General features: G+C 35.3%; 1 protein-coding gene across 4 annotated transcripts in view; it reads left to right on the forward strand.

Moving 5' to 3' along the window:
- The window catches only part of AGPS (alkylglycerone phosphate synthase), a 139,478-nt gene that overhangs the window by 31,654 nt on the left and 92,740 nt on the right, over positions 1–15,084 (forward strand). For 3 of the 4 annotated variants that reach the window (XM_070580263.1, XM_070580266.1, XM_070580265.1), the window contains 3 exons: positions 6,011–6,101; positions 8,338–8,458; positions 8,554–8,628. In XM_070580263.1, coding sequence (XP_070436364.1) covers positions 6,011–6,101; positions 8,338–8,458; positions 8,554–8,628 — 287 coding nt within the window. Of the gene's footprint in view, positions 1–1,626; positions 4,639–6,010; positions 6,102–8,337; positions 8,459–8,553; positions 8,629–15,084 lie in introns of those variants that run through there. The other variant, XM_070580264.1, reaches the window with a different exon arrangement.

Raw genomic sequence — 15,084 nt, forward strand, 5'->3', positions numbered from 1 at the left:
GTTAAAATATAAGAGCCCAGCATTAAAACCTAATAGTTCCAAATTGGTCTTTTTGTAGGACATTACTAACGCATAGTAGCATGTGTATTATAACCAACTTCTCAGAATCTATACTTTTACCTCAGGTAAAATGAAGAAATTTTATATGCTGAATGACTGTCTTTAGTTGTTTTAGCTATGAGGGCCATAATTTCTTTCATTTCAATTTCTTTAGATTTATGAAAAGGATAATTTTATGTAATACCTTAAATGTACCATTTCAGTTTGATTTTAGCACTTGTGATATTTTAAATATAAAAAAGGAACTTGTTTGATTAAAACATTTGTTCTTTTTTGGCCTTTCTACTGTTAGTTTTCTTTTGCTGACTTTTATGTAAAGATTGGTTGGAGAATTTTAGATAGTATTTTTGTTGTCTAATATGAAGTTAACATAAGGAGTAACATCCACTCAGCCCATTCTGGGTGACTGTTAAAATTACATGACAAAATGAGTGCTTTTTGTCACTTCCAATAAAAAAATTCCTTTGGGTAGGGCCCAACATCCGCTCTTTTAATAATGAATTCTGCATATTACGAATTTAAATTTAATTTTGGTGCAGACTTTACCCACTGGCTTTTTTTTTTGGTGAGGAAGATTGGCTCTGAGCTAACATCTGTTGCCAGTCTTCCTCTATTTTGTATGTGGGATGCTGCTACAACATGGCTTAATGAGTGATGTGTAGGTCTGCCCCCGGGATCTGAACTGGAAAACCCTGGCCCGCTGAAACGGAACATGCAAATTTAACCACTAGCCAGCAGGCTGGCCCCCACACTGGCTTTTTTTTGGCCATCTCTGTGAAATCAAAGTAATCTTTGGAGGCTAGTCGCTAAAAACTTTTGCAGTTATTCACGCTTTGATGAAATGAGTGGAAAATAATCTTGAACAAAAGCATTACACTTTGTACATTTTAAATAGCTTGCACAACATAGATGTTAAGAACAATTTATAGTCTATTCTGATTTGTTTTCAGTATTAGTTTAATTGTTCTTTGATCTAGAATAAATAGCGACTGCTGGAGTATCTCTTCTTTTCTCCTTTTAAACACATATACTTACAAAACAAAAGAAGTGAAAATAACTATAGGAGGACTTAAACTACTGTCTCGGAAAAAAATTAAATTTGACCTTGCTTCATAACAAATACAGAGATCAAGTCCAGGTAGATTAGAGACCTAAATATATAAGTTAAAACTGTAAAACTGCTAGAAGAACATAGAGAATTTCTTTCTGAATTTGAGGTAGGCAAAAAAGCAGAGAACAAAAAGCATTAACTATAAAGGAAAAATCAATTAGGCAATATTAACATATAGAACTTTCTTTCATCAAGAGACTTTAACAGAGTGAAAAGACGAATTACAGAGTAAGAGAAAATATTTAGTATATACATCCTTGATTCCAGAATATATGAAGAAGTTTTATACATCAATAAGAAAACAGTAATAATCCAGTAGATATATAAATAGAAGCTCAATCACATAGGAAATCAGTGAAAGAGATTAACAGTAGAATGTCTCACAGTAAAAAGAACTACAGGGGCTGGCCCCATGGCCAAGGGGTTAGTTCGCCCACTTCGCTTTGGTGGCCCAGGGTTTCGCCAGTTCAGATCCTGGGCGCGGACTTAGCACTGCTTGTCAGGCCATGCTGAGGTGGTGTCCCACATAGCAGAACTAGAAGGACCTACAACTGGAATGTACAACTATGTACTGGGCGGCTTTGGGGAGAAGAAGAAGAAGAAGAAAAAGATTGGCAACTAGATGTTAGCTCAGGGACAATCTTTAAAAAAAAAAAAAAACTACAACAACAAGTGTGGGGAGGATGTGGAACAATCGCTCGCAGTAAACATGTTTGAAAACTATCTAATAGCGTCTACTAAAGCTGAACAAATGCCTAGCCTATGGCCTAGGAATTATACCTGGTTATATACCCATCAGAAACATGTGATATGTTCTTCAGGAAACAAGTTAAGGAATGTCCCTGCATGCACCTAAAACTGTAAACAACTCCATTGTCTGCCAACAATATAGTGGATAAAGAAATTTTGTGTACTTGGACAATGGAACTAAGCTGTGGAATGAATGAACAGCAACTGCATGTAACAACGCAGATGAATCTCACAAACATAATATTGAGCAAAAGAAGGCAGACACAAAAGAGTAAATTTTGTATGATTTCATTTATTTAAGGTTCAGAAACAGTCACAATTATCCTGTGATGTTAACAGTCAGGACAGTGGTTCCTTTGGTGTGGGGAAAGGAGGTAGTGCTTGGAAAGGGGCCTAGGGAGTGTTATTTTTGGCGTGCTGGTAATGTTCTATTTCTGGATCTGGATGCTGATTACTTGAGAGGTTTAGTTGTAAAATTTCATTCAGCTATACACTTCTTTGTATATATACATTAATTTTTTGTAATAAAATATTTATAAAATCAAACAAAAATAAAATAGCTATAATGTAACGTAGTGGTTTTATTTGGCTGTCCCATCATCTTTTTTTAGGGGGGGGAATAGAGAAGTTGCAAGAACATTATAGTGAAAAAAATGACTAAATATAGCTACTGTGATTTTTTTTTTTTTGAGGAAGTTTAGCCCTGAGCTAACATCTGCTGCCAATCCTCCTCTTTTTGCTGAGGGAGACTGGCCCTGAGCTAAGATCCGTGCCCATCTTCCTCTACTTTATACGTGGGACGCCTGCCACAGCATGGCTTGCCAAGTGGTGCCATGTCCCCACCTTGGATCCGAACTAGTGAACCCTGGGCTGCCGAAGTGGAACGTCTGAACTTAACCACTGTGCCACCGGGCCAGCCCCACTACTGTGATTTTATAAATATCATTCATAAAGAATTTTAGAAGAATAATCTCATTTGGAATGGTGGTAGGGGAAGAATCAGACTAAGCGGCATCATATAGTGGTTAAGAGCACAGACTGAAGCTTTATTTATTACCTGGTTCATATCCTGGTTTTGTAAATTACTAGTTCTGTGACCTTGAGTAAGTTACTTAACTTCTTAAGTTATTTAACTTCTCTGTGCTTAGCTTCTTCATCTATAAAATGAGGAGAATGGTACCAACTTCATAACATTATTTTAAGTTAATATGCATAAAACACTTGGAAGAATGTCTAGCACATTATAATGCAAGGTATTTATTTAAATAAAAAATTTTAAAGTACTGTTTTAAAATATGCATTTTAAAATTTGTTTTGGTCTTTTCAGAGTGCTAGTATATTACTGCTAGTATAACACATTGGATTATTATTGTTTGCATATCAGCCTTCTTTACACTAATCTAGGGTAGGGTACTTACTTTATCTCCTTATTTCTGGCACTCATTGCTATTTAATATTTTGCCACCTCTGAGAAGTATTTTCAAAACTGAAAAGTTGAGTCTCCAAGCACTTGAGTTTTCTGCATCAATTTTCTCATATATATAAAATTTAGGATTTCTTGTTATATGAAATAATGTTTCATATAAACTATTTAATAGGGATTTGGATAGAAGATGTAGGAAACAAAATCTGAGTAGCAAATCTAGTTTTTTTCACACTATATCTGCTCTATTTTGCTCTTTTTAGTTTTAAATTTATTGTACCACTTCATGTAAAATCTAAGAACCTTGTAAATCTGTGGTTTTATTTACTAGTCCTTGTTCTTTTTAGAGTTGTTACATCGTACACTCCATGATGCAATGTTATACTTTTTTAAAACAGTCCATGATGCAATGTTATACTTTTTTAAAACAGTCATATATATTTTAAAGAAATTAAGAAAAAATAATCGTTTATGTTTATCCACATATTTATTCTTTCTGGTATTATTTATTCTTTTAAAAAAAATTTTTTTTTTTAAAGATTTTATTTTTCCTTTTTCTCCCACAGCCCCCTGGTACATAGTTATGTATTTTTAGTTGTGGGTCCTTCTAGTTGTGGCATGTGGGATGCTGTCTCAGCATGGCTTGACAAGCAGCGTCATGTCCTCGCCCAGGATTCGAACCAGTGAAACCCTGGGCTGCTGAAGCACAGCGCGCGAACTTAACCACTTGGCCATGGGGCCGGCCCTGGTATTATTTATTCTATCTTGACGATTTCAGTTTATGTTTAGTATTGTATTTCCCTTCAGCCAATAGAAATTCCTTTAGCATTTCTTGTGGTGTAGATCTACAGGCACCAAGTTCTCTTAGTTTTCATCTGACAATGTGTTTATTTCATTTTCATTTTTGAAGGATATTTTCACCAGATAGAGAATTCTGAGTTGACTTTCTTTTCCTTTCAAGCACTTTAAAAATATTGTTCAGGGGCCAGCCCCATGGCGGAGTGGTTAAGTTCATGCACTCCACTTCTGTGGCCCAGGGTTTCGCTGGTTTGGATCCTGGGTGCGGACCTAGCACCACTCATCAGGCCATGCTGAGGCAGCATCCCCCACAACACAACCAGATGGACCTACAACTAGAATATAGAGCCATGTGCTTGGGGGGAGCTTTGGGGAGGAGAAGAAGAAGAAGGAGACAAAAAAATGACGACTGGCAACAGATGTTAGCTCAGGTGCCAATCTTGAAAAAAAGACAAAAACAAGTTGTTCAGTTGTTTCCTGGACTTCATTGTTTCTGGTGAGAAGTCAGTCATAATTTTTATTGTTGTTACATTGTATGTAATGTGTCATTTTTCTCTAGATGCTTTTAAGATTTCCTCTCCCCATTTCTTTTTCTCTTTCTTTTTAATTGCAGTTTGACTGTGATGTGCCTTCTTTGTGTTTATTTTCTTAGAGTTCTCTAAACTTCTTGAATTTGTAAATTTATGCTTTTCATCAAATTTGGAAATTTTCAGCCATTGTTTCTTCAAATACTTTTTTTATTCCCTTTCCCTTTTTTCTCTCCTTTTTGGGACTCCATTTATATGTATGTTAGTCTTGCTGTTATTCCATAAGTCCCTGAAACTGTATTTATTTTTTCAATCTCTTTTCTCTCTTCTTCAGATTCTATGTTTTATTGCTCTGTCTATAAATTCACTGACACCTCCAATCTGCTCTTAACTTCCTCCAATCAATTTTTATTTCGGAGTTTTAATTGTAGAATTTTTGTTTTGTTCTTTTTATAATTTCTATTTCTCTGCTGAGATTACTTTTCTGTTATTTCCTGGGAACATATTTTTCCCTTTTGTTCTCTCACATAGTTTTAGCTGCTTTAAAATCCTTGCATGCTATTTCTAGTATCTTGGATCATCTTGGGGTCAGTCCCTATTAATTGCCCTTCCCCTTGATTATGGATCACACTTTGTTGTTTGTTCATGTCTAGTAATTCTGGAGTGTATCTTGGACATTGTTAATGATATGTTGTAGAGACTCTAGACTCTCTTATATTCTTCTGAAGAGATTTTTTTCCCCCTTAACATCAGTTACCTTGACTGACCTAACTCCCGCTTCTCTCCCTCTGTGCTGGTGAGCAGCTGAGTTATCTGCTCAGTTGTTTTGAGCTTAGCTGGGCTGCTTAGAGTCTGCTTCATACACGTGTAATTCAAGATCAGCCAGACATTTGGACTGTTTATACAGACCTTCTCTGACTCTCTCCTTTTCTTGATTTCCATGTACTCGTTCCACGTGTGCTGTTCGCTGCAAACACTGTCCTCTGGTTCTTCAAGCCAGGAAGACAGATTTTCTGCTTTTTTGTTTCTTTTGTGGTACCAACTGGGGCTTTACTTCAGGCCAAAACCTGTTTAAAAAAACAAAACTGAAAACTCATGTAGTGCTGTTTCCTTTTCCAAGTGTGGCACACTGCCTTACCCTTGTTTTTGCCTGCTTTTGGTCTGCCTATACTGCCTTCAGATACTTGGGTTTTGTTTGTTTGTGTTTTGTCCAGAGTTTATAGTTATATGTGGGAGGATTGGTTTGATAGGAACTACTTGACCATTACTAGAAGCATAATCTAAGATTTAAGTTTAAATGAAGATATCTTACTCTAATGTTTTACCTTCTTTGTGCTTTAGGTACCCTCTTAGTGGCATGAGTTTACCAACTTTTAAAGAATGGATCCAAAATACCCTTGGAGTACGTGTGGAGCATAAATCTACCTCTAAAGTAAGCAAATAAGAATGATTACTAATATTCTTAACTCTGTGTGTGTGTGTTTAATCCCAAATTAATTAGACCTGTCTTTGTAATTTGGTATAGTTGCTGGGATGCATTTTGTCATGTTTTTTTTGTTAAGAAGTTTCTAGTTATATTGGCCTTGTTAGGGTGTTGTTTCACTTTTCTGAAAGTGGAGTTAGAAAACTTTAAACTGTGTGCATATCAAACTAATGAAATAGTTTGCATCTTTAAATATTATTATGATTTTTATTATTTGTTATCATTATTTGCTATAGCATGGTATTCTGCATGTCCCTCTAACTGTATATAAGTTACCTAAGTGCAAGGATTATAGCTAACACTATATTCTCCACTTTATCCAACAAGTTAAGTTCTGTAGATATTCATTGAATACTTATTTGGTTTATTTATAAATCCACTGTTATATTTTTTTCTGGTAATTAAATTAGGCTAAACAATTAACTCCTGCCCCTCCTAAGCCAAATTCTTTTTAACTTTCTTAAAAGATCTCTCTTTTCACTTCCTTAATTCTCTCTCCAACTATTTGTAAGTACTTGTTTTTGACATTGATGCAATCTACTTACCATATTCAGAAATTTCACCAGTTTTACATGTACTTCTTTTTTCTATTTTTGAGGCCTTTTCAATTTTCATTAACTTAATAGTAATCTCTATGTTTCATTGGGGTTCTTTTGATCATTTCTTTTCAATGTGGGCTAAATTCCATGAGGTTAGGAGTTTTTTTCTGTTTAACTTACTGCTGTATCCCCAGGGCCTAGCATGACATCTAGCTTATAGCATGTACTCAATAAATATTTATTATATAATGGAATATTAAGTACAGAACCTTAATAAGATACCAAGAGACTATGTAAATATCATATTTTTCTTTACATATTCTTACATTTCCTTTTTTCTAAATACTATCTCATGGCCTTTTTTTTTTTCCCATAGCAGATTTGATTTGGCCAGCCGTTTATAGACCTCTTCCTATGTGCTAAGCATGATATTAAGTGCATTTCACAAAGGTTACTAAATTTAACTTTCCTGTCTTATGGTGGGTGTAAAAATTTAGTGGTGTTATCTTATTTAATGGATGAAGAAGCCAAGGCTCACAGAAGTTGAGTGACATGTCCAGTGTCATATAGCTTTAAAGTTGAAGATTTATTTTTCAGATTACCTGTTAGTTGAAATTAAGTATCAAGTTTATAATTATATTGTGAGGTCTAAAGCAGTCCTATAAAATGTGTTTATTACTTCTTGTGAGACTTTTTGCTGATCACTTTATTTATTTGTTTGTTGATTTGGTAGTGAGGAAGATTGGCCCTGAGCTAACATCTGTTGCCAATATTCCTCTTTTTTTTCTTTCCCAAAGCCCCGCAATACATAGTTGTATATCCTAGTCATAGATCATTCTAGCTCCTCTGTGTGGGATGCTGCCACAGCTTGGCTTTGTGAGCGGTGCGTAGGTCCATGCCCAGGATCTGAACTAGTGAACCCCAGGCTGCTGAAGCAGAGCGTTCGAGCTTAACCACTCAGCCACGGGCCAGCCTGTGAGCATTTTAAAATGGTAATTGAAGTATAGGAAATGACGAATTTTATCTACAGGTGAAAATGTCGATAATGTGAAAGTCAACCAGCTTTCCCTCAGTCTCCTTAATCTAAAATTGAAGATCTGAGACTTTGCTGTCTTCCTTGTTCTTTTTTTTTTAATTAATTAATTAATTTTTTTTCTGCTTTATCTCCCCAAATCCCCCTGGTACATAGTTGTATATCTTAGTTGCAGGTCCTTCTAGTTGTGACATGTGGGATGTTGCCTCAACATGGCCTAACAAGCAGTGCCATGTCTGCGCCCAGGATTTGAACTGGCGAAACCCTGGGCCGCCGCAGCAGAGCTCGTGAACGTAACCACTCGGCTGCTGGGCCAGCCCCTCTTCCTTCATCTTGATTGCAATCTTTAGAAATAATGAAAAGGTGGACCAGAGACGCAAAAGAGGAAATATAAGCCCTCTGTAATTTTTGTTACAGAATGTGATTAAACAGACCATCTGTAATTTGTTGCTGTCACAGTGTTGGTTTTCATATGTATTATTTGGTGTTTTCTTATGCTTCTGTCTTAGTTTAGATGTAAAACATATTTACATTTTATAGTCACTCTCCATAACAGAGGTATTCAAAATTTATTTTCTAGAAATAAGTCAAAGAAACCAATTTTATTTTCCAGGCATCCTTAAATCCTAGTGATACACCTCCTTCTATTGTAAATGAAGATTTTCTTCATGACCTTAAAGAAACGAATATTTCATATTCACAAGAAGCAGATGATCGAGTATTTAGAGCTCATGGTAAGCAACTTTATATAAGCATAGTTTATTTTTAATTTTTAAATTTCCTATAATTTAAGATGTTTTTGCATATTCTTTTTTAAACCACAAAACAGGCCATTGTCTTCATGAGATATTTTTGCTCAGGGAAGGAATGTTTCAGCGTATTCCTGATATAGTTTTATGGCCAAGTAAGTTCCTTTTTTCTTTGTATCATTAATTTAGAATTGTTAAATCTTAAGTAAATTTAGTATTGGAAATATGTATGTTTTAACATATGAGTTGTAAAATATATAGGTGGCTATATTTTTAGAGTTTACTAAAAGTCATCTAATTCTGGCTTGATCTGATCATCCTGAACTGTTGGTTTTAATGATTGATTAAGTCTTCATTTTAAATGTAAATATCTTATTGGGAGGTCAGTAGAAAAGTGTATTTTGGTTAATTTGAAAGGTTAATGAAATTAGTATTAATCACTGATATATTCAGATGTATAGAATGTTTTAATTAACATAGTTGATTACTGAAAACTAATGATAGTACTTTATTGATATCAGCTGTGGGCTAAAACACATAATGTTCAGATTGCAAAACAAGTTGTTTGATATACATATTTTCTTTGCTATAAATAACTCAATTTTTAGAAATTAATTTTATTCAGAGATTTGGCTTGAGATAGAGGATGGATGGGCTTTCTGTTGTTATTTTGATCTTGCTGATGGTTAGGCAGTATATTTATATATGTGGTTTTTATACCCATCTCTTATAGCAGAAAATTAAAGCAGAACAGATGTATCGTTCCTCACTGTCCGTAATTACCTTTTTAAAAAGTTCCATTGATCTTCTGATCCTTTTTTCTCTTTAGACTCTATAAAAGGGTATATAGAGTATTTTATTTTTCAAAAAATTGGCTCATTCATTGACTTTCAGTTCTTAGATGTGATCCTTCTGCTTTCCAGGAAGTATCTGAGGGAAAAATCATGCTTTATTATGGGGTAGGAGGGAGGTGACGTACATAGGAGGAAAATCCAAGAGCATATGTTGCTGACATGAAATTACTTTCCTGATACTTGTGATGCGTATTCTTCTGTGTATTGGAATAGTTATGAAATAAGTCTTTTGCCTCTGTTAGTTCAGTGTAGAAATTTAGCCGTTTCTGAAAAAAAGAAAAAGGTATCCTCAGAGTAGAAGAAATACTTTTGTTTTTCCTGCCTGTTTTTTAGTAGCTTTAGGCTACTTCTCTACCAAGATTTGAGGAAGGTTCATTCCATTTTTTGCTGGAAAAAATGAGAGTGAAATTTACCAATTTTCATTTCCCATAGGAAACTTAATAGACTATTCTTTAATATGTCTTGAATAGAACTTTTAAATGTGCCTTCTAGGTATTTTCTTGGTGTATCTGAATATTAAAATACTAAGAGATTACCATAGTAGGAATGTATGTCTTACTTTGAGAAATCCAAATTTAAAAATAAATCTAGATTTAGGAAACATGGAATTAGTTAGTTGTTGCAGAAAAGTTTCTTTGCTCTATAAAATCCTTCCCATTTAGTTAGTTCCCTGACAACTTTGCCTTTCCATTTTTTTTCCCCATCCCAATTTCCATTTCAGGCCCTTATCAGTGCGCAACTGGAATTTTCCAGTAGCCTTAAAGGTTCTCATGCCTCAAATTTCTTGTCCCTCCAAGCCTCCTGTACACTCTTGAGAGGTTAATTTTTCCAAAATATCCCCTTTGCTATCTTGTTCCATGCCTCAAGAATCTATATGAATAGTGTATTGGTTCCCAAATCAACTTTATAATTTTATTCTGTTGAATCTTCTATGCAAGGGCTTCTTGGAAATAATTTGTTTCCCAACATGTTATCAGTTCACTGAGGCCTTTTTTTTTTAACTCTAATGCAAATTTCCTGTTGGTGATAAAGTTCAGGTTTTTCTTTGCATGATGGTAAGTTTTGAGGCAATCTGGCAATTTGAGACAATGTGATATTTCCATAGAGTGGAGGTGGATGTCTCATCTTGCAGTTTGAATCGCTCTCTATATACTACATATATAATACACATATATACACATACCTAGGAAATTTGTCATTGTGGCTATCTTTAAGTCTGGCCATAATCTGAATCTCAATTCTACCTGTTGCTTTAATAGGGTGTCTAGGGCTTGTCTAAGAGTAAGAACTTGTAATATATGTAACTGCCTGATTTGGAGTCATCCTTAAAGCAGGATTTGTCACCATTGTGACCTTTACACAGTGTGGATATCTCTATTTTTCACTTAGTTTGAACAAGTAATTAGTCACTCATACAATATGTATTCTCCATGGTAAGGTATGCTTGTAAAAATAAAGTCTCCTTTAGCGATAACATATTTTAAAAACTACTTCACTTATTAAATTTAGTATTTATGCACTATTTTCAGCAGTCTAAATACTAAAACTTTAGGCCTATGAACATAGGTGCTAGGTACTGTTCTAGCTGTTGAGGATAAGCAGAAAACAAAACAAAAATCTCTATTCTCAGTGTTGTAAAATTTAGTTAGGGAAGGAGACAGAACAATAAATAAATAATATATAATATATTGAGTGATGATAAATGCTATAAAGAAAATTAAGTCGTAGTAAGAAAGAGCAAAATAGGGTGGGTTGTGGGATGAGGGATTGTTATGTTAGATAACATGGTCAAGGAAAGCTTCTGATTAGGTGATAATTCTAGAAATAATTTTGCCTTGTTAAAGGTTTTTTTTTTAATTCACTTAATGATAGGTTACAATCTTATGAAATTTCAGTTGTACATTAATGTTTGTCAGTCGTGTTGTAGGTGCACCACTTTCACCCTTTGTGCCCACCCCCCACCCTACCTTTCCCCTGGTAGCCACTAATCTGTTCTCTTTGTCCATATTTTTAAATTCCTCATATGAGTGGAGTCATACACAGATTATCCTTCTCTAACTGGCTTATTTCACTTAACATAATTCCCTCAAGGTCTATCCATGTTATTGCAAATGGAATGATTTTGTTCTGTTTTACAGCTAAGTAGTATTCCATTATATATATATATACACCACATCTTCTTTATCCAATCATCTGTTGATGGGCACTTAGGTTGCTTCCATGTCTTGGCTATTGTAAATAATGTTTCAGTAAACATTGGGGTGCATAGGACTTTTGGAATTGCTGACTTCAAGCTCTTTGGATAGATACCCAGTAGTGGAATAGCTGGGTCGTATGGTAGTTCTATTTTTAGCTTTTTGAGGAATCTCCATACTGTTTTCCATAGTGGCTGCACCAGTTTGCATTCCCACCAACAGTGTATGAGGGTTCCTTTTTCTCCACAACCTCTCCAACATCTGTTACTATTAGTTTTAGATATTTTTGTCATTCTAATGGGTGTAAGGTGATATCTTAGTGTAGTTTTGATTTGCATTTCCCTGATGATCAGCGATGATGAGCATCTTTTCATGTGCCTATTGGCCATCCGTATGTCTTCATTGGAGAAATGTCTGTTCATGTCTCCAGCCCATTTTTTGATTGGGTTGTTTGATTTTTTGTTGTTGAGTTGTGTGAGTTCTTTATATATTATCGATATTAAGCCTTTGTCAGATATATGACTTGCAAATATTTTGTCCCACTTAGTGGGTTGTTTTTTGTTTCAATCCTGTTTTCATTTGCCTTGAAGAAGCGCTTTAGTCTGATGAAGTCCCATTTGTTTATTCTTTCTATTGTTTCCCTTCTCTGAGAAGACATGGTGTCCGAAAAGATCCTTTTAATACTGATGTCAAAGAGTGTACTGCCTACGTTTTCTTCTAGAAGCCTTATGGTTTCAGGTCTCACCTTTAGGTCTTTGATCCATTTTGAGTTTATTTTGGTGAATGGTGCGAAAGAATGGTCAATTTTCATTCTTTTACATATGGCTTTTCAGTTTTCCCAGCACCACTTGTTGAAAAGACTTTCTTTTCTCCATTGTATGCCCTCAGCTCCTTTGTCGAAGATAAGCTGTCCATAGATGCGTGGTTTTATTTCTGGGCTTTCAATTCTGTTCCATTGATCTGTGCACCTGTTTTTGTACCAGTACCATGCTGTTTTGATTACTGTAGCTTTGTAGTATGTTTTGAAGTCAGGGATTGTGATGCCTCCCGTTTTGTTGTTTTTTCTCAGGATTGCTTTAGCAGTTCGGGGTCTTTTGTTGTCCCATATGAATTTTAGGATTCTTTGTTCTAATTCTGTAAAGAATGTCATTGGGATTCTGATTGGGATAGCGTTGAATCTGTAGATTGCTTTAGGTAGAACGGACATTTTAACTATGTTTATTCTTCCAATCCATGTACATGAAATGTCTTTCCATCTCCTTATGTCATCATCTAATTCTCTCAGAAAGGCCTTGTAATTTTCATTATATAGGTCCTTCACTTCCTTAGTTAAATTTACCCCGAGGTATTTTATTCTTTTTGTTGCGATTGTGAATGGTATTGTGTTATTGAGTTCTTTTTCTGTTAGCTCGTTGTTAGAATATAGAAATGCTACTGATTTATGCAAATTGACTTTGTACCCTGCAACTTTACTGTAGTTGTTGATTACTTCTAAGAGTTTTCCAATGGATTCTTTGGGGTTTTCTATATATAAGATCATGTTGTGTGCAAACAGCGAGAGTTTCACTTCTTCCTTCCCTATTTGGATTCCTTTTATTCCTTTTTCTTGCCTGATTGCTCTGGCCAGGACCTCCAGTACTATGTTAAATAAGAGTGGTGCTAGAAGGCATCCTTGTCTCATTCCTGTTTTCAGGGGGATGGCACTCAGTTTTTGCCCATTGAGTATGATGTTGGCTGTGGGTTTGTCATATATGGCCTTTAATATGTTGAGGTAATTCCCTTCTTTGCCCATTTTGTTCAGAGTTCTTATCATAAATGGCTGTTGGATCTTGTCAAATGCTTTCTCTACATCTATTGAGATGATCATGTGGTTTTTATTCCTCAGTTTGTTGATGTGGTGTATCATGTTGATTGATTTGCGGATGTTGAACCCTCCCTGTGTCCCTGGTATGAATCCCACCTGATCATGATGTATGATCCTTTTGATGAAGTGCTGAATTCTGGTGGCCAAAATTTTGTTTAGAATTTTTGCATCTATGTTCATCAGTGATATTGGCCTGTAGTTCTCTTTTTTCGTGGTGTCCTTGTCAGGCTTTGGTATCAGCGTGATGTTGGCCTCATAGAATGTGTTAGGAAGTGTTCCATGCTCCCTAATTTTTTGGAATAGCTTGAAAAGGATAGGTATTAAATCCTCTCTGAAAGTTTGGTGGAATTCCCCAGGAAAGCCATCTGGTCCTGGAGTTTTATTCTTTGGGATGTTTTTGATTGCTGTTTCAATCTCTTTCCTTGTGATTGGTCTGTTCAAATTGTCCACTTCTTCTTGAGTGAGCTTTGGGAGATTGTAGGAGTCCAAGAATTTATCCATTTCCTCTAGGCTATCCATTTTGTTGGCGTATAGTTTTTCATAGTAGTCTCTTATAATCCGTTGTATTTCTGCAGAGTCTGTTGTTATTTCTCCTCTTTCATTTCTGATTTTGTTTATTTGAGCTTTCTCCCTTTTTTTCTTTGTAAGTCTGGCTAGGGGTTTGTCAATTTTATTTATCTTCTCAAAGAACCAGCTCTTGGTTTCAGTGATCCTTTCTACTGCCTTTTTCGTTTCAATAGCATTTCTTTCTGCTCTGATTTTTATTATTTCTCGCCTTCTGCTGACTTTGGGCTTTATTTGTTCTTCTTTCTCTAATTCAGTTAGGTGTAGTTTAAGATCGCTTATTTGGGATTTTTCTTGTTTGTTAAGATGTGCCTGTATTGCGATGAACTTTCCTCTTAATACAGCTTTTGCTGAATCCCATATGAGTTGGTATGGCATGTTACCATTTTCATTTATTTCCAGGTATTTTTTGATTTCTTCTTTAATTTCTTCAGTGATCCATTGCTTGTTCAGTAGTGTATTGTTTAGTCTCCACATCCTTGTGCCTTTCTCAGCTTTTTTCTTGTAATTAATTTGTAGCTTTATAGGATTATGATTGGAGAAGATGCTTGTTATTATTTCAATTTTTTTAAATTTGTGGAGGCTTGCCTTGTTTCCCAACATATGGTCTATCCTTGAGAATGTTCCATGTGCACTTGAGAAGAATGTGTATTCTGCTGTTTTAGGATGAAGTGATCTATATATGTCTATTAAGTCCAATTGTTTTAGTTTTTCGTTTAGCTCCACTATTTCCCTGTTGATTTTCTGTCTGGATGATTTGTCCATTGATGTGAGTGGGGTGTTTAGGTCCCCTACTATTATTCTGTTGTTTTTAACATCTTCCTTTAGGTCTGTTAATAGTTGGTTTATGAACGTTGGTGCTCCTATGTTGGGTGCATAGATATTTATAAGCGTTATTTCTTCTTGATGAAGTGTCCCTTTGATCTTATATATTGTCCCTCTGTGTCTCTCTTTACCTGCCTTATTTTTAAATCTGTTTTGTCTGATATAATAATTGCAACACCTGCTTTCTTTTGCTTGCTGTTAGCTTGAAGTATTGTCCTCCACCCCTTCACTCTGAGCCTTTGTTTGTCCTTGGGGCTGAGGTGTGTTTCCTGGAGGCAGCAAATTGTTGGATCTTGTTCTTTAATCCAT

This window comes from Equus przewalskii, chromosome 17 (genome assembly GCF_037783145.1).
Source record: "Equus przewalskii isolate Varuska chromosome 17, EquPr2, whole genome shotgun sequence".
Classification (NCBI taxonomy): Eukaryota; Metazoa; Chordata; class Mammalia; order Perissodactyla; family Equidae; genus Equus; species Equus przewalskii.